Source organism: Pteronotus mesoamericanus, unplaced genomic scaffold (genome assembly GCF_021234165.1).
Source record: "Pteronotus mesoamericanus isolate MK-2021 breed Mesoamerican mustached bat unplaced genomic scaffold, CSHL_Meso_final contig_502, whole genome shotgun sequence".
Taxonomy (NCBI): Eukaryota; Metazoa; Chordata; class Mammalia; order Chiroptera; family Mormoopidae; genus Pteronotus; species Pteronotus mesoamericanus.
Genome location: NW_026555187.1, coordinates 5,524,736 through 5,547,991, shown reverse-complemented (window position 1 = coordinate 5,547,991; position 23,256 = coordinate 5,524,736). Strand labels below are relative to the sequence as shown.

The window sequence follows — 23,256 nt, the reverse complement described above, 5'->3', positions numbered from 1 at the left end:
TGTTAGTCACTGCAGCTGGTTCTTACATCACCCACCTGGTCTTGCTGCTTTTCTGGGCCTGGAGCTGAACTACAACGGAGGCCTAGATGTTATTTCTGGGGAGGTGACGTTCTGTATCTGTCTGGGATTTACTCAGCCAGTTTGTTCAGCTTTCTCTCAGTTTTCTTATTTCACTTTTCCTGCCCATAGCTCATGTAAATGCTTTTGGATTACCTCCTTCTTTCCCCTTCCCCCAACTTAATGTACGCAGACGCTTACAAAACTCCCAGTGGACGTACTGCCATTTCTACCCAGCCATGCTGCTGGCGGTTTAGACTTCAGGCCCCAAGGTTGCTCTTTAGGCCAACATTTTGGGCTCAATGAAACAATCCTTACTGAAGGTTTTAGCAGTAGAAGTTAAAGATTTTCAGTCGAACAGTAACAGAAACAGGGTGGTCTCCTGGTGTAAGTATAAAATGGTGCAGCCTCCTTCTGGAGGACAATTTGTCGTTATCTAGAAAATCCTCCAGTCATTGATCCAACCGTTACACTTCTAATGAATTACATAAAAGACATAAGGACACATGACACATATAAAAGTAGTCACTACAGGGCTGTTGGAACTAGCAAAAAGTTAAACAGTATAATAGAAACAGCTGTTCCATCGGAGGGATGGGTAAAATACACTGTGGGTCACCCAAGCAATAAAATGCTGTGCGATTACTTGAAAGAATAAGATACATCTTAACATACTTAGAAAAACATCTAATGTAATTCGTTTTTAGGTTCAGATTTTTAAGAAGTGAGGAAGCATGCAAATACATAGAAAAAGGCAAAACTTAACGGGCTATGTGGAGAATCGGAAAGGCACAGGGCGCACGTTTGCAAAACCACCCATCTCGGCTTCCGACCTTGTCCACACAGGTGCCCTTGCACCCCTGGGAGACATGCCGGCCTGGCTAAAGTGAGCCATTTATGAAGCAGGGTTACACGGGGGTCACCCCTAACACAGGCTATTTTAAAGATAACTTCTCTAATGACTTTGGGTACAAGATAGCACTGACTTCTTGAATTTAGTAATAATAAGACATTTAACATTTTATTATTCCTATAACCTTTTTTGTCATTTAAGAAAAAAAATCATAGCATCATAAGAACTCTCAAAGGGACAATTGGCCAGAGCCTCGGTTGGCCTAGGGTGGGGCAGCAAAAAATATGAATACTTCCTTTCCGCCTTCTAAGTTCTTCTTGGCTGGGCTAATCATCAAATTAACCGAGACATTTACAGGAAAAATTCAAGTTTTTAACACAGGCACATAGGGAATTCACATAGGCATGAAAATTCCAAAAATAGGGAAGCAACACTGAGTATAAGATATTTTTGGAAAAAGGAGGAAATGGTGGGGATGAGGAATTAGGCTTCAGAAGTGACGTTACCGGACAATGGACCCAGGGGCGGGGGCGGGGCGGGCCCGGGGGCCCAGATGCTCTTACCAAAACAGCGCCGCCCACCTTCCTAGGGGTCTCTCGGTTGTAGGTCCTTTCCCTGCAGCCCTTAGAATTATGGCTGTCAATGGCAGAGTTTGGTGAAAAGGAAAGGAACTATTTATTCAAAAGTTATACCGGTTTGATTAATGGCTAAATGTTGCCCTTAAATCTCAAAACCCCTTAAAATCACCTACTATTTAAAACACCCACCAACACACACAGTCTTTACTTCCCTGCCTTTGCCCAGTCAGGGATACCATCCTTCAGAAGGAAAAGAACAGAAGTCCGGGGCTCGGCTAGGCAGCTTTTTGCGGTTCCCGGCACCATCCACTGCGTCGCCGTAGATCTCCAGCTCTTAATCCAAAACCATGTGGCACGTTTTCATGGCCCTCTAGTAAGAGTCCTTTCTCTTCCCGCGTGGTCCTCTCAATTGTTCCCCAGAGACTGAGTCCCTTTTTTTTTCCCCTCTGGCCCTGTTTCGTCTCCTTCCTCTCTCAGTTGTGTTCTGTATTAAGTCTTTCGAACCTTCCTGGTTAGCCTTGTTGAGATGTAAAATAACCCTCTTTGCATATGAGGTCTGAAGCTATCCTGTTATTGACATGCAAATGACTCTCAGTGGCCCCGCTCCGCTTCTGGTAGGAAGCTGGCCTGGTACTGATACACAAAGTAACTCTCAGTGGCAATGGCGCTGCTCCAGGTCTCCCATCCCCTGTGCAGTCTGTCTTAGTGCGGGGAGAATATATTTTCCATGGACACCCCAATTTCTGGACCTTATTACAAATACCCTTAGGGGGGCCCTGGCTGTGCCCCGTTACAATAATGGGTGATTTACAGGTAGTTGAGGAAGAGTAGAACACAAGTAACAGGAAAATTCTTGCTAGATGACTCAGAAACAGTGTGACTCAGTGTCCAGCCACCAGGGCGTGTCCTAAAGACTTCTGTTCACACTTAGGCGAAGGCAATGTCCTTAATCTCCTTCCTGAAGCCAGGTTTCTTTGTCTTATTCTCTCGGGCCGGAAGTGGGGGGTGGTCTAAGTCTCTTAGTCTTGTTGTAATGGGGCACAGCCAGGACCCCCTACCAAAGGGTATTTGTGATGGGGTCCAGAAATTGGGATGTCCAAGAAAAATATGAGATATTCTCGCGGCCTCCCTGCTGCTGCCCTGCCACGGGTCCACGGGTAACATTATTTCTTAAAGGTAGGCCCTTTCCCTTCTGGGCCCAACTGGGTCCTGCCCAGATTTGGACCCCACTCTTTTCTGCCTCTGGTGACTTGGGCAGGTGTCCCACTATGTCGCCGTTCTCCCGCCCGCTTCTGGCCACCAGGAATGCCTTCTTAAGCCAGGACGGCCTGGGACTCAGCAACAGTTCACGTAAGACTATGAAGATTAGGGTCCTGGAGCCCCAGAGCTGAGGACTGGGTCCTGGAGTGGGCCCAGCTGGGCCCTGAGGCAGCCAGCGCGCTGTGTCCCAGCTGCCCTGTGCTGGCAGAGACATTGGCAGAGAAATCAGCAGTCTTCTGTATTTCCTGGGGCCCAGAAGTTTCAGCAGCCTGTGGGGTACACAGGGCCACGCACTGGCTGTGCTATAGAGGAGAATGTTTTTTTTACCGCCTGGCTTATTTTGCTTAGCATAATACTCTCCAGTTCCATCCATGCTGTTGTGAAGGGTAGCAGCAGCTCCTTCTTTCTGCTGCACAGTATCCCATTGTGTAAATGTACCAGTTTTTTATCCACTCATCTACTGATGGGCACTTAGGCTGTTTCCAGATCTTGGCTGTTGTAAATTGCACTGCTATGGACGCAGGGGTATTTTGAATTGGTGTTTCAGGATTCTTAGGGTATATTCTCAGCGGTGAAATTGCTGGGTCAAAAGGCACTATATTTTTAAGTTTTTGAGGAAATTCCATACTATTTTCCACAGTGGCTGCACCAGTCTGCATTCCCACCAACAGTGCAATGAGGGTTTCCTTTTCTCTACATTCTTGCCAGCACTTGCTGTTTGTTCATTTAGTAATGATGGCCATTCTGGCAGGTGTGAGGTGGTATTTCATTGTGGTTTTAATTTGCATCTCTCTGATGGCTAGTGACCTTGAGCATCCTTTCATATGTCTCTAGGCCCTCTGTATGTCCTCCTCAGAGAAGCGAGTGTCTGTTCAGGTCCTTTGCTCATTTTTTAATTAGAATGTTTGTCTTCTTGGTGTTGAGTTGTATGAGTTCTTCATATATTTTGGAGATTAAACCCTTGTCCAATGTATCATCGGAAAATACGTTCTCCCACACTGTTGGTTCCCTTTTCATTTTGATGACAGTGTCTTTAGCTGTGCAGAAGCTTTTTAATTTAATGTGGTCCCATTTGTCAATTTTTTCCTCTCTCTCCCTTGCCCTAGAAGATGTATCAGCAAAAATATTGCTACATGAGGTATCTGAGATTTTCCTGCCTATGTTTTCTGCTAGGGTTTTTATGGTATCACGACTTATATTTAAGTCCTTTACCCAATTTGAGTTCATTCTGGTGTATGGTATAAGTTGGTGGCCTATTTTCTTTTCTTTCTTTTTCTTTTTTATTTTTTTCATGTACCAGCCCAGTTCTCCCAATACCATTTGTTGAAGAGGTGATCTTTATTCCATCGTATGCTTGTGCCCCCTTTTTCAAATAAACACCATATGATTTCACTTATAAGAGAAATCTAATAAACAAAATAAACCAATGAGCAAAACAGAACCAGAGACATAGACTCAGGGAACAGACTGACAGCTGCCAGAGGGGAGAAAAGAGGCGGACACTGTTGGAAAGAAGGTGGAGGAACTAGTAAGGAGCATACACGACCAATGAACACAGACGACAGACAGTGTGGGGATTGACTATGGAAGTGGGGGGCAGGCTGGGCGGAAGGGGGTGAAGGGGAAAAATTGGGACCACTGTACTAGCATAAACAATAAAACAGAATAATTTTAAAAATTATGAAAAATCACTCAACATTACCCTCTTAAAATGAAACTGACCACAAAGAATTATTCTCTCCGTCAAATAAGGGAAAAAAAACCAATAAAAAAATGCGTGCACTTGCAAACTGCTCAAAAGAAAGCTCAGTTAATGTGGCCATTCATTCTCTTTATATGAGTCAGTTACCAAGTGTGAAACATGCTCTACGCACGGGAAATATAATCAAGAGCTGAATAAAATCAGTTCATGACATGAAAAAAAAAAAAGGAAAATGGTGACACAGTGTACTAATTGGAGCCCACCACCACCCCGCCAACATCTAATCTGCCTCCTTCACTCTCGTATTCAACAACCGTTAAACCGTTTACTTCAGCCCTTTGCCTAGTCCTTTCAAGTACTGGTTTTGTTCTTGCCTGGAATTGGGAGGGGAAAATCACACACACCCCAAAAATGGACCCATTGACCCCTTTCCTTACTCTGCATTGAGGATGTTTAGAGGATACTCCTTGTATTGTATTGTTTTGTTTTTTTCCGAAATATTTGACACGATTGGAAAGTCTTGCTTGTGTTTACGGATGTAGCAGGACATGTTTATATTATGCCCTTTTAATAGGCGGAAGTAATAGGCGGAAGTATCAGGTATTTCAGCCTAAAGGCAAGCTTGCTCAAACCCTGCGATCCCCCGCTGTGGAGGTGGCAGCCCCCGGGGACTCGGCTGAGCTCCATCCGCCCAGGAGCCTCGCATAGACCCAGGCGCTAGTGGGAGACCTGGGCCGGTGGGCCTGCTGCTAACAGGCAATTGTGCAATTGTTTTAAGACAAAGGCAGGAAATCGGGACTTTTTTCCTAAAGCGAAGCAAGACACATTCAGGAGATGGTCAAAAAGGCACTGCCATGCTCATTATTCCTATAGCTTAATATGAGGATTAAAATCATTCGACTGCCTGGTTCATGGCAGCATTGAATAAATTGTTTCTGTTACTGCTGGACAACAGCAATTACTGTGAACGTGACCATGTGCTGCCGCTTCAGGATTCCACCGAGGTTCCTCCTTCCAAAACGTGTGTGTCTCAAGATCTCAGAAATCTAGTCTTGTTCAAGGTAGTGCTTACTTTTAAGTATGTGGTTTGTTAGGAGAAAAATTTACTTTACTTTAATGGGAGGTTTTTATTTTTTTAAATATTTTATTTATTTATTTTTAGAAAGAGGGGAAGAGGGGATTTAGATTTTTCCAGTTCTTTACGATTCAGTTTAGGAAGGATATACAATGTCACCCCAATAAAAATAAATAAAAAACTTGTTTTAAAAAAGGAAATGTGTAATGGAAAAAAGTGAATTTTACCGTACTAAAGAGGCTTCTCATATATAGGACAGAGCACTGTATATTTTTAAATGACATTTATTATATATTTTAAGTTGAACATGTTTGCTCTGGGAGATTGAATGATACATATACACAGAAATCTCACTGTTTTGCCATCATCTAGATGTACCCCCATTCGTACAGTTTATAAGACATAGATGAATAGGCAAAAGTGGGGGGACAGAGTGAGGGAAGAAAAGGTTTGCACTGGCTTGGTATCGCAACACGTCATGTGTTTTGTTATAGCTACGGCCACCCACACACCTGAAAACACTGAATCTTAAAACCACAATCAGCTATAATCTGGCTGTTTCCGTGGGTCAGAAATTAGGAGTGATTTAGCAGGGCGGGGAGCACACGTGCGGTAAGTCACGCCCGCGGCGCCTAGACGTAGCGCAGTGGGCGGTGGTTTACTACCCCGCCCTGTCACCTGACTGGGATAGGGTGCCGCTATAGGGCGCGCGGGACACCGCCCAGCGCCTTACTCCACCATTTAAGGCCGGGCGTTCGCCCTCCCCTCTGAGTAGTTGTTTGGAGGAGCTGTGGAGTTTCTTTTGGCGGGACCGAGCCGAAGATTCCACATGGATTCCGGGCTGCCGGGACCAGGAGCGCGCCCCGACGGCTCCGGGCGGCGGGCACTCTCGCGCGCCCCAGCTCTCGGCGGCAGGTCTTGGCTGTCTCACCTCTACATCCTGATCGGTGCTTTTTATTTCGTACAGGTGAGACCTGCCGGTGTTCCTGGCCCGGAAAGGCGCGCCTGGTGGCCGGGAGGGGGAAGCGTACGCGACGGGGTACCCGGGGCATGTCCGGGCCTATCCTCCGGACGGACCACGAGCCGAGTCGGGGGAAGACGGGTGCCGGGGAGGCAGGAGCTAACCGGGCTGAGCAAACGGGCTCGCGCTGCATTTCTCCGGCAACTAATTACGGATGAGTCATTATAGGGAAGGTTCGGGAAGCGGTCCAAGGACAGGTTGGGAAATCCCGCAGTCTCGAGGAGGGGACACGGAAATTGGCTTTCTATATTTTTATTTTTATTTTTTACACTTATGTTTAAATTCTAAGACTTGGCTATCGCAGGTCATTGAGCTGGCAACCCGCAAAATGTCGCTTTTCACCAGACTTGAAGGCGTTTCCGTTCAGAATCCGATCTCCGCTTGTTTCCTTTGCGGTCTCTTTCCTGCAAAGTAAACGGCTTTCAAATTGACCTTCACCAGCGCGGCCGGGGGTCGGGGGCCGGGGCTGCGACGCTCCGAGCGGGAGTGCGTGCTGCGCGGCCGAAAGCAAACGAACGAACCAAAACGGCACGTTGAGGGCCGCCCCCGTTTATTTCTCCCGTTAACGAAATAAAAGTAAAACCAAATGCCAAACTAACGTTACCGGTATCACAGAGGTTTAAATGTTTTTTATTTAACAAATTAATTCAAAATTTAGAGAAGCAGTATTCATATATATCGGTAAATATATCCATACTTGTTATATCGTGAAGCTCATAACGAATACCATTAGAAGTTTTATATCGGTCCATGCAGACTTCTCTTACTCTATTTAACAACAGCATAATGTTTTACTGTGTGGGTAAAGAAACATGGGTGGACCCATGTATTTTACTCTTGACTCTTATGAATCTCTTTTTAGATTATATCCTGTTTATGATTTTGCTAATTCCTGCAGCACTGTAGTGTATTCTGTTGTATGTGTCGTATGTCCATGTGCACTTTATACTTTGTAAGTCTTTAGAGGTGAAATTGCTGTGTCAGTGGGTTAGATTTTATATTTTCGTTTAGACAATGAGAAATTGTTCCCCAGAAGATGGCTGAACCATTGTACCCCCCCCGCCCCCCCCCCCCCCCCCAAGAGTCCATAGCTTTTTCTGTTTCCCTATACTCTTGCTACAATGAACTTTAATTCATTTTGGAAAATGGGACACCATATTGTTGTGGTTTTGATTCCTCCTTGCTAGTAGGGATTTTCAAAGACCCAGGCTGGGAGTGGTGACCAGGGGACCGGGTTAGGCAGTAGCGGGAGGGTGGCCGAGGATTGGAATCCCCGCTGTGCACTTGGACTGTGTCGGGGGCGGGGCGGGGCAGCCTGTTATGCCCCGCCCCAGCCTATACTGCTCGGAGCGCACGTCCTTGGGCTATAGGAATAATTACGTCGGGTGAGGCCCAGTGCTGAGCGATTGTCTGCCTCCTCCAGGTCCTCGCTGTGCACTTGCTGGAACGGCCCCATTTTTGTTCTAGGCTTTTCCTCCCCAGCTGCCTGTCTGTCAGTAGGAACTGTGAGGTTGTTTAAGAAGCTTAGTCAGGCTGTGTGTCCTGATACAGCGGAGACGGCGGACCTGCCCTGCTCCTTTCCAGCTTTGGGCCCCGGGTGTGCCCCCCTTCATGTGTCAGAGGGGAGGGGAGGGAAGGCTGTCTGCAGGGCGGTTGTAAACCCTGGGAGCAGTGGGGGCCCCTGTGGGAGGGTGTGTGGGAGGGTGGGTGCCGGTGCTTTGGTGCTGGGAAGGCCGCAGGGCACATGGTCGCCGCCCCAGCAGTGGCTGCTCCTGCTTGAATGGCTCCTTGAGGGGGCGGCAGGGGCGCCTGAGCCCGGGGCAGGGAGCTGTGCCGCGGGGCGTGGGGGTGTGAGTGCAAGAGCCCAGGCATCAAGCGAGGCGGTGGTGGCGGGGCAGGGCCACAGGCCTGGCGTGTCCCAGTGCTTTCAGTTGTCCCTCTGGGGATCCATCCCAGGCCTCCTGCGAATGCCACAGCCCCTGTCTTGGACCGCATTCTATTCCCCAAGGCTGGAAGAGAAGCCTGGCTCCACCTTCCAGGTCTGCGTGGGAAGGGGTAGCAGGAAGACACACTGAAGAGCTTGGGGCAGCTTGTATCCAGCACTCAGCTGGGCACTGTCTTCCGTTATTCAGTGTAATTTTGCCAACAACCTGGGAGAGTGATGGTTTTCACCTATTTTACAGGCAGGAAATCAGTCAGAAGGAAAACATTTCTATTATTATTTTTTCCTGATCTGCTTTATGATGGCAGCTTTTATGACCTAGGAAAAGCATCTCCTGCCTTTTGGGTTCAAGTTAGTGGGAGAAGTGGAGGGAGAGAACGGAGCTCCTTGTACATGACACCCCAGTGGACAAGCACTGTAGGCAGCCACCTTGGACCTTTACATTGTTGAGTGTTCGGTTTTGCTTCGTTCTCTTAAAGTGGGCTGGGTACTGTTGTGGTCACAATGAAAACTGCTTATTAGTATGATATTCTGATAATTTATTCTTAAATTTTATGCCTGGGCTACATTTGTACTATTTGGGGGTTACCTTCATTAACTATTGTCGACTAGGCTTGTTTGGGGAAAAAAGGGTTGTAACCAGCTGCGCACAGACAAGGCAAGTAATGAGTAGGCCTGCCCGCCCAGAGCGGAAGAGGAAATTAAGGGAAGGGGAAGATAGTACCTTAGAGCTTTATTAGGAACCTAGAGTGACTGCCAGACTCTACTGGCCTCTCCTAGTGCTGTAGCAGATTGGAACTTCCAGAAGCCCATGCCCCTCCCATAGACCCACCCAGCTGATCTTGTTTTCTTAAAGTCAGTTTTTATCCTCTTTCCTTGAAAGCATCGCTGATCAACAGTCAGTTTTTACAACTTCGCTTTTTTGTCACTCCAGGTTGGGGAGGACCTCTTCTGGGTGTTGTCTCTCCCATCAGAGGGGAAGTGCTGGGAACGGGTTCAGGGTTAACAGGTGACAGGCACAGAACTTAATAAGAATATAAAACAATTAGGACAACATAGTAACATGATGAATTTAAACCAGGAGCTCAGACCTGCCGATAATGAAACAAAGACCATTATTATCTTGGATAGATCAAAGTTCTTCATGACTGATTTAATAACCAGAAAAGGTCCCCCTTTCTCTTTTTTAAAAAAAATTCCCCCCCCCCATAGCTTAGGAAAAGTAAACAAGGGCATATTTCTTCCAAGAAGAAGAGAAAAATTAAATAAGAATTAATAGTAAGAAAAGCATTGTACAGGCCAGATTCAGTTATTTTGGCGACTTGTTTCCTTCAGAGGTTGCCTGCTTTAGTTTTTGACAGCTCTAGATTCAGGTTGCCTGTGCACAGCGCACTGGCGTTTGGAGCCTTCTTCCGGAGGGACGCGCGGATCCAGAGTCTGTTCCCTGGAGTTCAGCAGCGCGAGGGCTGGTCATCAGTGCCTGGTGAGGGCCCTTTCCGCCAGGCTGGAGAGAAGCTTTTTTGAGATGTCACTTTGAGGTTTTTTTTTTTCTTGGTAGGCACTATGAAAAGATTGTTTTACCACAGCATGATTCTTTTCTTTTTTTTAAAGATTTTATTTATTTATTTTAGAAGGGAAGGAGAAAGAGAGAGAGAGAAATATCCATTGGTTGCCTCTTGCCCCCCAACCGAGGATCTGACCACAGCCCAGGCAGGTGCCCTGTCCAGGAATTGAACAGACAACCTTTCGGTTGGCAGGATGATGCCCGTCCCACTGAGCTACACCAGTCAGGGCAGGGTGATTTTCAATAGAAGGAATTAAGCTTTTACCATATTGAAATATGTCTCCTTTTACCAACTATAGATCAAATGCATGGGGTGTCGTGTAATTAGCTCAAAAGGTAAAAGCTTATGAGTCCCAAAAAGGATAGACCTGAGATTTAAAATGACTAGCAGCAGTGCTTTTGGCTAAGGTATTTGAAGAGCTTCTACAAATTTTGCCAATTGAATCTTAATGCCAGTAATACGTTCAACTAAGCCTGGAGACTGAGGTTAGTAAGCATAATGAGAGTGTTGTAGAACTAGCCAAATAGCACAGACTTGCTGTAGCACTTGACCAGTAAAATGGCTGCTTCCATCACCGAAGTGTAAGAAGAGTTTCCCAGGTGGGAACAATCTTCTCTAACAGGACTTCAGCCACAGTAGAGGCATTAGCTTGTCTGCAGGGGAAAGCTTCAGTCCAGTGAGAAAACGTACATATCAAGACTAAAACATAATTTATATTCATCAGATGGGGAGACTGTATAAAATATACTCGTCAAACCTCAAATGGTCTGTCAGACAGTTTTAAATGCCCAGGAGCAATGTGAATGGGCTTCCTGGGTTCTACTTTACCCAGGTGGGACGCTTAAGGTAGGCACTTTTTGTGATTGTGTTAATATCTCCCCACCAATATTCATTCATGAAGGCTGTCGCCTTGTCAGTGGCCTAATGGTTTAATGCATGTAGAATGGTGAGGAGCAGAGATTCCAGAAATTCTGGTAGGACTGGGTGGTGGTTTGGTTTGAACCAGAGCTTTCCCATCAAACCAGCAATTGTTAGCCTTTCGATCTTTTTCTTTTTCCGAAGCCAGTTGCTGGGTTTCTCTGGCCAGTTTTTCCAAGTTATCAACGGGAGAAACATCTCGGACCGTGGCAGGGGTTTGACTGCTGCTGATGCTGTTCAGAGCGGCGTTCTTAGCAGAAATGTCAGCAAGGTGATTTCCAGGACTTCCAGGGAGTCCAGTGTAGACATCCTAGAATCTTGGTAACAACTAAAGTATCGGGTAAAAGTATAGCATCCAATATTCCTGAACATACAGACTATTTTTAATTTTATCTCCATTGGAGGTACGGAAACCGCATTGCTTCCATAACATTCCAAAGTCATGAACTACTTCGGAGCTTCAAAGGCATATCTACTGTCACTACACTTTGCTGTAAAATGTAAACTGAGAGCAAAGGCATAGAACTTGGCCTGCTGTGCTGCAGTGGCCACAAAGATGCTGCCTCCGTGACTTCAAGAGGTTAAGTTACAATAGCATGCCCAGCACAGTGCTCAACCATTTTAATTTTTTAAGTAAGAACTATCTATAAACCAGGAGAAATCAGCTTTACCTAGAGGAGTCTCTTGCAGATAGTCACAAGGAATCATGAGGTGCTTCCTCCCCAGTCTCAGAAGGGAGAGGAGCAGCTAGATAAAGTTTATTACAATATGAAAGTTATATGGGAAGCAGTTAAAAAGCGATTTCATAGGAAGTAAGGTAACTAACTGAAAGATGCTGGGTGTGATGAGCATTCAGAACTTCCGCCGCAGGAGGGCAGGAGCAGCAATGGCCCTGAGGCAGGAGGGGTATCCCTGAGCCTCTGGGCCCATGTCATAGTCACTGCTGACAGTATCCCAGGGGTCTGTGGTGACCCCCATGTTTTTGAGTGAGTGCCCCAAGGGCATTCCCTTCCTTTTCCTGCACAGAAAGGAAGAAGGGAATCTGATAGGATGCCCAAGAGCAGGTGGGTTTATTAAACTTGCCTTTAAACCTTTAAAGGCCGTCGTCCTGATCTTCCCATAAAATCGGATCAAATCTGCCATTCTTTATTAGGACATGTAAAGATTTTGCCGTAACGGATGTGGGATCTCACTTCAGCAGTCACCCATTAGCCTAAGAAAACCTCACAGTTGACACTTAAGTTTTGGGCCTTGGGAAGCTTAGGACACTGTGATGCTTCTCTGGATCCAGGTGTAGTTTTTGTTCGGCTATCAGATATCCCAAGTCTCAAACCTGAGTTTGGATTTCAGAGACCTTATGTTCCTTTAAGGCCAAAAGTTCTAGCAGATGGATGCCACCTTCCTTTGAGGAGGCCTGAGAAGAAGAGCAAAGTCCAGTATTCACATATTGCATGAAAAGAAAAGGCAGACTTGCACAAAAAAGGGGTGTTTGTGGAATTTTCCACTTCAGGTTGCCATGACTTCCTTCTTTCCTTGGGTTGCTTGGCAACCATTTCAGCACCTGTGCTGAGATGAAAAGGTGATCATGATGTTGCTCATTACCATAACCTCCGAAATGTCATATAGCAGCCGCACTGTGATCAATGGTGTGTGCGGAACATGAAGTAGTTTTGACATCATATGGCTACCTGGTATTTTTCCATTCCTGGGTCCAGGGTCCTATACTGGCTCATTTCACTACTGAGACACTTTACCCTCCATATTCTTAAGGAATTAGGGCTGGACGTCTCTTCTACTGAACGTGGAAGGAATAAAGTTCTCTCACTGTCTGTCTGATCGAAAGAGTGGTAGGGGCCCAGGTCGTCTTATCTAGGATGGGCTGGATGCCTTGCAGGACCCTTAGCTTGACGTGGAAATGTTGCTGTCTAGAAGAAGGTTAAAGAGGCAAGGTCCAAGTAATAGTAGAAGTAGAAGGGCCACTTAGGGGCCCCAGAAGGGAAAGGAAGTGGGTTAGCAGGGCAGGTGCCCTTCAGTGGCTTCCCAGATTTGTTCTGGGTTGCCACGGTATGCGCCTCTTAACCAGGTAGCCTGTTGTGATGATCTCTGCAAAGTTTCCATGATGTCCAGCTGCAGACTGCAATTGCAAGGCTCAGAAAAATGCTTTAGTTCTTAGGAATTCCAAGGCAAGGGATGGGAGGGAAATTGGAAACATGATTGGAGAGTCATAAGCAGTTAATAGGGAAACTAGAAGAATTCAGGGTCTAGTCCAGTTTACAAATAAATACAAAACCTTTGCTTTTGCTTTAGATACTGTTCTTGTTTCTGTTTTGAAAAGAATGGCTTGGTCTCAATCTTGAATTGTTTTGCCAAAGGTCTGGTAAATGGAGTAAGATCTCTAATGAGCAAGCTTTCAATATGTTATGTCATAAGGATTTTATGCAGAAAGGATTTCAATGGATGGTTTAAAGAGGGAAAAAGATCTCACTCCCCTTTCAGACAGTAAAACTGAGAAAGAAAAGGAAAAGGAAAAAAACGGGTATTTTTAAACTCAGGTGGGCCAAGCAGTGCCAAACCTGACACCTTCCTCATCTCTTTTCTGGCCTCCGAAAAGCTGTTAAGGACACTTAAGATAATGAAACAGCTCACTTTTGAGCCCAATAAAGGAATGCAGTGATCACCAAGAATAAAAATGTGAATGTATGTGCCAATAGGGGAAAAACTCTGAAAGTTATGAAATGTATTCATGGATTTCTCGATCTAAAGAATGCTAATTACTTTTAATTGTCACTAAAACTTGAAAATTCTAATTAAGGGGGGAAATAGGGTTTTGGTAATAAAACATGTAAATTAGGGCAATATATTTTGAAGGAAATAGAGATGAAAGTGGGTTGGTTATTTCTAGGTGACTTAAAAGAGGCAATGCAAAGGGACTAGGTAAGTTGTAGGTGGCCCGTGTGAGTTGAAGAGCGTTTGTGTCAGTCACAGAGGGTTTGTGTAAGTTGAAGCAGGTCTGTGTAAGTTGAAGCAGGGTTGTATAGAGGAAGGAAGCAAAAAGAGAAGGAATTGAGGAAATGAGAAAAAGATGAGAAAGGATAAAGGAAAAGGACACAGAGGAAAGAAAGACATTGTAGAAGGAATACTCAAGAAGGAAAATGGTAATGGGAAAAAAGAAGTAAAGAAAAGGAAAGGAAAGGCACCCAGATAGATGGTAGGCAAAGTGATAATTTTAATGACAAATGAAAGAGTCAAAGGCTCCCTTTGGTTTTTCCAAAACCAATTATTATTTTCCAACACAAACCCCAGGTACAATTAGACAGTGGGCAACATATTAATTGACTTCTTAGTCTGATACACTTTCACTTGTAATTCTGATTGTTATTGTGAGATGTTGTTACAAAAAAAACAAAGGAAATTCCTTTGTCAATTGTATTGTAATCAGGTCTATAACTGTCATTTTACGTATTTTTTGGGGTGGGGGTTATTTAGGGAGAGTCATTGCTTTACTCTGATGCATTTGCAAAAATGTTACATCTTCAAAAAGATCCCCAGGAAGGACTTTGACTAATTCTGAAATATAAATTTTTGAGAATAAATTTTAAGATCATACTTTGAAATAAATGGATTTGTAGGGCTCTGGGGAAGGACTGGGTTCATAAAGATACTGTCATAATCAGGATAAACAGGAATTGATTGTGGGACTGAATGAACTTAGGATAGTTATGGTTCTTGTGACTTAATGTTAAAAAATATTGCTGATTTAAAAAACTTGTTTTCTTAGAGTAATTTGGTAAATTTTAGCAATATTGAAACACTTGTATTTTTCTACCTATAGTATTCCTCCAGAATTTGGAATTTCTTAATGAGTGTTATTTTTATGGCAATGTTTATTTGTATGGATCCGATAGGAATCTGATTTTTTTGCAGTTATTAACCAGGACTTTGACTAGAATGTCATGTCTGACGGAGACATACCTGGACTCTGAATGTTAGCAAAAAAGATAAAGATTGATTTTGAAGCTGATAAAAGCCCCTTGGAGAAATGGCCTGATACTTTGCTCACCTATATGGTTCATGGCAGTCTTTCCAGGTAAGGAGTGAAGGCTACTTTCCTGGGAGATAGCAGGGAACGACCTTAAGACATTTTGGGGACCCTGAGAACTTGAGAAACCCCCAAATCTGCAGGTACTGCAGACAAAGCCTGTTGGCACTTGTGTGGCTTGGCTTCCTAGCCCTGAGAGGCTACTTAAAGCTCAATCTAAAAATTCCTTGTAACATTCCAGCAAAATATATTTAAGAAAGCCTATATAATCAATTGTTATTCTTGTTGTGTTTCTGCAAATAATCAGGCCATATTGAAACTGGACTTTAATGCAGTAAATGAATTGGTCTTAATTTGACTGATAAAAATGAGGGTGGTTTTAGGAGAAAAATAGTGTTTCAATAAAATCTGTCACACATTTATGAAAATTAGATTCTAGTTCAGTTAGTTGTCTGTAAAATTGTATTTTTCACCCATGAACTAGATTGGATCCTGAATTTTTCTAGTTTTCTTAAGTGTTTTGGCAAAAACCTTCTACCTTCCATAGAAATGGAGGGAAAATTGACAGTGGGGATTTGTAATAATGGAAAACTGTAACCTACCCCACCATGCTTTTGACATAGTTTCTGTAAGTGCTAACTCTGACTAGCATGCAGATGAACAGCATGTTTGTATAAAATCCTAGGAATTAATTTCAAAAGATACAGACTTTGATCTTTAAGCATTCTGGTTCCAGGAGATTTGCAGACCTTCATCCATGAATTTAGGATGACGTGCAGTCAGGATGACTAATGCATAATGATGCACACCAGGCCCTCACTTGCCTGCCCTAATAGACTGTGTTAGTCTACCCCTGGAGAGCTTTGCAGCCCCCTCCCTTGATCTCTTTGTTCTGTTCCCCTCTTCCTCATTATAAAACCTCCACCTCCTCTGAGAGAGAGAGAGATGGGCTTTGAGATGTGAGTCCCCCATCTTTCCCAGGAGATGGGCTTTGAGACATCAGTCCTCCATCTTCTAGGTGGCCAGCACCTGAAAATAAGTCGCTTTCCTTTACCTTAGCACCTGCCTCTTGAGTATTGGCTTTTGTGGTGGCAGGCAGCCAGACCTGTGCTTGGGTACAATAACATGAACTTATTTAACTAATAAACTCAGGTAGAATAAAAGTATGTTTAATACTGATGATTTTTCAGTACCACTTGACAGACTGCACCTAGAACACATGTATATAAAAATACAGATAAACATAAACAGATCTCATAGCTTTCATTTCAAAACACGATCTTCTGTGTCCCAGGTCAATGCAAAACTCAAGAGGAAAAACTGGATCTAAATTACATTTCTGGTAGAGTAATTAATTTAAGATTTTATTCAGATGACCACAGCTTGGCATGCTGCTGAATTCTTTTAAAGCCATGTTAAAATTAATTTATAATCAATGAAAGAATGCATCCTGAGAGACGTGAGGTCCTCTCTTTTCGGGGTGCCCCTTATGGTAAACTTGTTGACACACTAACAGCAGGAAATGGAAATGGAGTGTGCACACTATAATTGGAAGGCTCCGAAGGGAAAAGAGAGGGGCTTCAGAACGCCTGCATTTTGGGTGGCAGGTGTTCCCAGAGGAGGATGGGGCCCGAGCCCACCTGCTGCCACGGGTCTGGAGATGGAGAAGCCTCAGGTGCCAGTTTCAGTCTTATGTTTGATCCTCTCGGTGGGGCAGACTACAAAGAGGAAAGGGCTTTGTCCCTTTTAGGGTGGCACCAGCGAAGTTCAGGCAAGGGAGCCCTGGAAGACTACCACTGCCACCTGCTTCACCATGTACAATGAAACCCCAGGCAGAGTGTGTAAAGTCCCCGACGCCCGGGGAACATCTCAAGGGGCAGGAGGGAGGGAGCAGTGCCCTCTTCCCCTGAGTGAGAAGGCTCTCACAGAGGCGTTGGCTGTAATCACCAAGAAATGATACAGTTCCTTTAAAGCAAATGTCAACAATAAACAACATATTTCACTCACACATTCATACCCCCCCCAACATAGAATACTTTCAGATTTAATTTGCCAGCTCTAAATCAAACTAAAAACTAGTTTCCAGTTCAAAACAAATTCCATGGCCAGGTTGAAACAGAGACTAACAAGTAACTGATACAGTTCCAGTAATTATCTAACTTCCTCGCTGTAAAGGGAAGATGCTGTTGCTCACCTCCGCTGGGACAGCCGTGAGCACTGCTAGGGCAGAGCCTGGACAGATCACCGCCAGGCAGGGCTCACTGAACCACCGGTGGAAAACTCTTTCAGAGCCAAGTCCCTCGTAGTCACCCCCTGCCCCCCCTTTTAATCTCCACGAGAATACTGGGGCCAGACCACATTGCAAAACTAATATTCTTATTTTTCACGACCGATGGCATCTGAAGCAGAGAAGGAAGCCCCTGCCGCTCCCAAAGGGAAAGCCAAAGCAAAGCCTTTGAGGCAAAGAAAGCAGTGTTAAAAGGCTTCCTTCGCCACAAAAAAAAAAAAAAACAACAAAAAAACCCACATGTCACCCACATCCCCGCAGCTCCAAAGGCAGCTAAATATCCATGGCAGAGCGCCCCCAGGAGAAATAGGCTTGCCCACTGTGCCATCGTCACGTTCCCCCACGTACAGAGTCTGCTGTGAACAACAGACGACAGCAGTACACGTGTGCTCACTGTGGAGGTCAAGGCCAATGAGCACCAGATCAAACAGGAGCAAAAAGAAGCTCTATGATGCTGGCGTGGCCAAGGTCAGCACCTGATCAGGCCTGATGGGGAGAAAGGCATATGTTCACCCGGCTCCTGGCTATGACGCTTGGGTCATTGCCAACAGAATTGGGGGTCATCTAAACTGAGTCCAGTGGCTAATTCTAAATATAAAAATTTTATACTAAAAAAAAATTAAAAAATTTTTTTAGTATTGAAGAGAGTGGAACACAAAACACTGACTGCAGTGGGACTGGAACCCAATTTTAGGGACTTTAACCCCGGACTTCTGCGGGGGAGGCGGGGGGGGGGGCTTGAACCCAACCTTGGGAATTGAACCCGAGATACTTGGGGTGGGATAGAGGGAAACAGTTTGTCTGCCTGCAGGTGGAGCTACAGTGAGACTTGAACCCAGCTTCAGGGTCACAGGGACAACACAGAAAAAGCAATGTGACAGAACGAAATCTGTCCAAGGCAGAGGGGGTGCTCCGAGGGTCGGAGGTGGACTCACCAGGCACACTGATGCCGAATCAAAAGTTCAGGCGGCCGCTCACCAGGTGCAGGAAAACTGTCTTGTCTTCTCTCATGCCATTCTGTTGCTGTAGAGACAAAGGGGTTATAGTAACAAAATATTAAGTGGTGTTGGGGTTCTCGGGTACCTCAAGATAGAAATGAGAGGCAAGCCCAGAGAAGTTTCCACAGAGACTGTCTTACCTTATGCTTGAGCACGGGGAAGGCAGCACAGAGGAAGGGAAGGTCTTGGCTTTTAAAAGCTGGGGACAAAGTGGGCCTCCTCGAAAAGGCGGGCTTTTTGAAAAAGGCATGCTTGCAGAGTTTTCAATTTCAGGGTGGGGGTTTTTCCGCTTTCTGTCCGGTTGCTAGCAACTACCTCTGCACCTGCACTGTGGGGAAAGGTGGTTTTGCACAGTACCGTCACCCTGAGAAGGTCCCCTGGCAGCCACCCCCTCACTGAATGTAAGCGAAACAGTGGTTTCAGCATCTCAGGCCATCTGGCCTTTACTGGCTTCCTGGCCACCACTCCCGGGCCCATATCCCAATACGGTCTCAGCACTCCTTTCAACAAAGATGGCCCAGGCTGATACTGGGCCATCTGACCAATTCCAGTAGAAATAACCTCTGTCCCCAAAGGGATTTTTGGGCAAAAGCCAGTTTTGACTCACAGTACAACCTGTTTCCAAAGAAATCAGGCCTTTGCGCCAAATCGAATCTTCACAGACAAGACAGCGAAACAAGCAAGGCCTGACTAACAGACAGACACACAGAAAACTACACAATTCCTAAATAAAGCCCGGAGAGCTTCAAAACCAAAAGCAAAGAGAAGCTCAATTCCAGGAGAAAACTTACCCTGAACTTTTGAATCGAAGAGCAAGCAAGCAGTGAGCCCAAGCAGCTCTGTGTGGGTGCCAGCACCTTGCTGCTCACTGCCCTGAAGCTGTTGAACCCTAGGGCTCATGCAGGAATCCTGGATGAACCCCCAAAATGTCAACTGAAAATTATCGACTAGGTATTCTGTCATCAAAAAGAATGAATTTGGGAAAAAGAAAAGGGTTGCAACCCCATAAAGGCAGGTGGAGGGGTATTTATGGAGGGAAAAAGGAAGTTAGGGGAAGGGGAGGTTAGAACCAGAGAGCTTTATTAAAAACAGCCTTCCTGGAGGGTTCTCTGGTCCCACTCGCGTGTGCACAGACCGCCACTCGCCCAGGCCCTGGGTGGGCCCTCCACTCATCGCTGGGTCGCTCTCTGTGCCGTGTCTTCGCCTCCAGTTCTCTGCCCCGCGCTCGGCCTCTGGGAGCTCCGATCGGCGTCTCCTCAACAGAGGCCACGGGAAAAGCCCTTGGGGGCCCCTCTCTGAGCTGCAGCCTGGAAACCGGCCTCGGTCAGTGCCCTGCGGCCGTCCCCAGGCTCACCTCCTTGGTGTCCCCGGGGAGGAAGCCCTTGTTCACCCACCAAGAGGCTGACGAGCCCTTCGCTAGGGACAGTCTGGGCCCTGGGGGAGGGAAGCAGAGGACGCTGTGCTTCTCCCGCTCCTGGGAGCCCCCAGGGACCAAAGGACTAACCGCCCCGGGAGACCCCAGCGCCCTCGCCTCCGCCCGGCTCCAGAGCGGCCGCCACGGCAGCTGCGAGTGCCGCTCCCCCATACCTCGCCTGGCAGAGGTGGGGCCACGGCGTGGCCAGGCCTCACGGTGTGTTACCGCTGGGCTGGAGGACGTGATCTTGATTAATCGGCTTTGTGGGTGATGGTTGTACTAGCCCCAGCGTGTTCTGAGATGCAGCACTTACCTTGTACCCGGCTCTGTCCTCAGCGTTGTCTGTACACAGTAATTCATTGAAGGGTCACAGCAACCGTAATGTGTGGGGCTCTGATTATCCGTGTTCCCTGCTGAGCAATGTGAGACACAGATAAATCTGGTGACTTGCTGACGGTCACGCAGCGATGCAGTGGAGGGGCTGAGCGGGGTCGGGTAGCAGTGTCCGGGGCAGCAGCCCAGCGTGTGGGTCACCGGGTCCCCTGCTGAGCGCTTGGCGCCCATCCACGAGGCCTGCGGTCAGCCAGCACGGGGTCACTGCCCGAGGGTCCCTGAGAGGTCCCTTAGCGCAACCTGCTATTTCAAGAGAAGTGACACGAGGTTTGGAGAGGAAGGGACGTGGCTTCCCCAGGATCGTGCAGCTCCTGCGTGGCTGGCCCTGGACTGGGAGGCAGATGACTTGACCTTCAGTTCAGTGTTTTACTGCAAACACCAACTCATAAACTTCAGAAATAATCTCAGGCCACAGAAAGACCTTGAGAGCAGATCTGATGTTTTACCCTGTGAATTTATTGCTCAGGTTAAGATAAAAAGGCTGGGTTGGGGATAGGTTAAACCACATAGTAAAGAGGAGATTGCTTAAGGTAATTTTTTTTGATGCCTAACCAATAGAGTTATTGTGAAAATTAAAGGAGACATAATATCGGAACACATCAACCGCCAGGTTCAGGCTTGGCTACAGAGCAGTCTAACCCCGGCATCACCTTGTGGGGGGAATAACAAGGGAAGGTAACCACACGGGTAATGGCATTTCTGGGAGTCTGTAGAGTCCTTATGCAAGAACAGAAACACACTCCCTCCTCCCCTCTCGTTTCCTTCTTTCCTTTGTGCACACTTTTCTTTCTCTGCACCCCACCCCAGCCTCACCTTCAGGCATTCACACGGCCTGTCTCAGCCATAGCCTGGGCCGCTCAGGAAGGAGGACCACACCCTAGAAAGCCTCCTCCCCAAACCCACTTGGTTTTGTTCCCCCAACACCTGCCTGCCTTTGATTTCCTACTGGTCTCTGATTCCATTCATGTGGACTTTACCCTCTATGTCCACCATAGCCACCTGCCATTCACGGCATTGTCACCTCTGCCTGGGCGGCCCCTCCTGGATCTGTGCAACCTTAGGTTATCTGTGTCTCTTGTCTGCATTCCCTGTGACCTGAAACCGTCCTAAGGAAAAGAAGGGCCCCGTCCTGTCCCTGACACTCCGCAGGCCTGCTGAGCAGTGCCACTCAGCAGCCTCCAGACGCGCCCTCCTCGATGAGTGGATAACAGGGATTCTAAGGTGGCTGCGCTGATGCCGATAGGATTTGCCCATCCTGTTCCAGAGTAATGCATTTAATGTGGTTGGTGGGAAATATGACAGGCAGGTTGAGGACAGAAGAGAGGGGATTGAATATCATCCTAAAGAATTGCCCAGGTCCATATGGTCTTGGAGCCAGGTGTCAACTTTCCATTGGGTGGGTATTGTCCAGCCAGCACTTTGAAAAATAATTGTTTCCCCAGGGGAAAGTGGACTAGGTGTGTGAACTCAGACAGATGTGGCCGGAGTGGCATTTAGCTCGTTTCCTGCTGATTGGGCTGGGTGGTTAGGTTACCTCAGTCTGAAAGGAGGAAGTGAGGCAGAGGACCCTGGGAACTCGGGGAGTGGTGGTCAGAGGCGGAAAGGAATTCGAGGTGGAGTCTAGGTGGCCTTCCCTGAGGGCAGGCAGAAGTCATTAACACACTCAGAGTAAGTGGGACAAAAAAGGCTTAAGATTTAGGAATATAAATGTGATTTTGGAAACTGTTTCTACTTTATTGCCAGTATGAGGCAGGTTAGTAAGAAGCTAGGAAAATTCCTCCACAGACAGAATGAGAGAAACAGAGACAAAAGAGTTAGACAACCAAGCAATTAAGAGCCCACTAATAAATCACAGGACCTTGTCCCCCCCAACCAAAAGCTCTTAACAGCAGACGGCCTATGTCCCCCTCTTAACCAGCGAGCAGCTTAAATCAGAGAGAATAGAGACCCAGTGGGTGCTGTTAGTGCCAGGCAAGCCCGAGAACAGGTAGAGTCGGGGGGCGAAAAAAAAGAAAAACAGTTAGGGCTAGACAAATCCATGGTAGAGGGAAGCTGACAGGAAAATGGTCCCAAACCCCACTATAGGCTCATTTTGATGCATCAGCCTGTCATTGAAAGACAGGCCTGGAAAGCTGATGAATATTGTGATAGAGACCTCCCCTAAAATTCCCACTTGCAGAAAGAGAAAAACCCTCAAGACAAGGTCCCAGTGCGCTCTCCCTTCAACAGACCTTGCCCCCCTCTCCAGGCATGTACTTTCACTCTCCCCAAGGCCTGAGCAGCTCCGCTCAGGCTGAGTCCTGTTCCTGTGGTTTTGTGCCCCCTGTGCTAAGCCCTTCCTTTGTCTCACTGTTCCCAGCTTTAATAAACATGCTCTCAAAATCACCTGGATTCATGCCCTGAGTTCTTTTTCTGCACAAAGTCAAGAACCCACACATTCCAAATGTGCTGGGACAGACCCTCAGCCCAGTCCCTTTCCAGGGGCAAGTAGACCTGCATTACACAGATTGCTAAATGAGTATTTCAGGCTGAAGACCATGGAAACATGGAACTTAAGAAAGAAGAAAGAGCATTGGAAATAGAAAAAATGTGGCAAAATGTAAAGGATTGCTCTTTCCCTTTGATTTTGTGAAATTACATACTATCAGAAATTATACATTGTTTATCAGGCTTACAAACTATATCCATGTTAATCCTAGGTCAACTATAGCAACAAGAATGTGGGGACAGTGTTGAATGGACTTATATTGTTAGAAGTCTCCAAAGTTTTATATTAATATTCCCCAATTTAAAAACATTTTTTCCATCACCCTCTTCGACCTCCACCCAGCCCGCCCTCACAAATCACCACACTGTTGTCATGTCTGTGAGTTCCTTTGTTTCCCCTTTTTTGCTCAATCCCTCTACCCCCTCAACCATCCCCAGAGCTGCCATCCTGCTCTCCATCTATGAGTCTGTCTCTATTTTCCCTGTTCAGTGTGTTCATTAGATTCCACATATGAGTGAAATCATATGGTACTTGTCTTTCTCTGGCTGGCTTGTTTCACTTAGCATAATGTTCTCAGATCCATCCATACTGTCGCAGAAGTAAATTTCTCTTCTTTTTTTATGGCCAGGTAGTAGTCCATTGTGTAAATGTACCACAGCTGTTTTA

At 46.2% G+C, this 23,256-nt stretch overlaps 1 protein-coding gene across 1 annotated transcript in view; it reads left to right on the top strand.

Annotated features, from left to right (window-relative positions):
- Positions 1-6,354: 6,354 nt before the first annotated feature.
- LOC129074927 (tumor necrosis factor receptor superfamily member 10B-like) overlaps positions 6,355-23,256 on the top strand; it is a 32,687-nt gene continuing 15,785 nt past the window's right edge. Inside the window, exon 1 of the mRNA XM_054578817.1 lies at positions 6,355-6,492. Coding sequence (XP_054434792.1) covers positions 6,355-6,492 — 138 coding nt within the window. The remainder of the gene's footprint in view (positions 6,493-23,256) is intronic.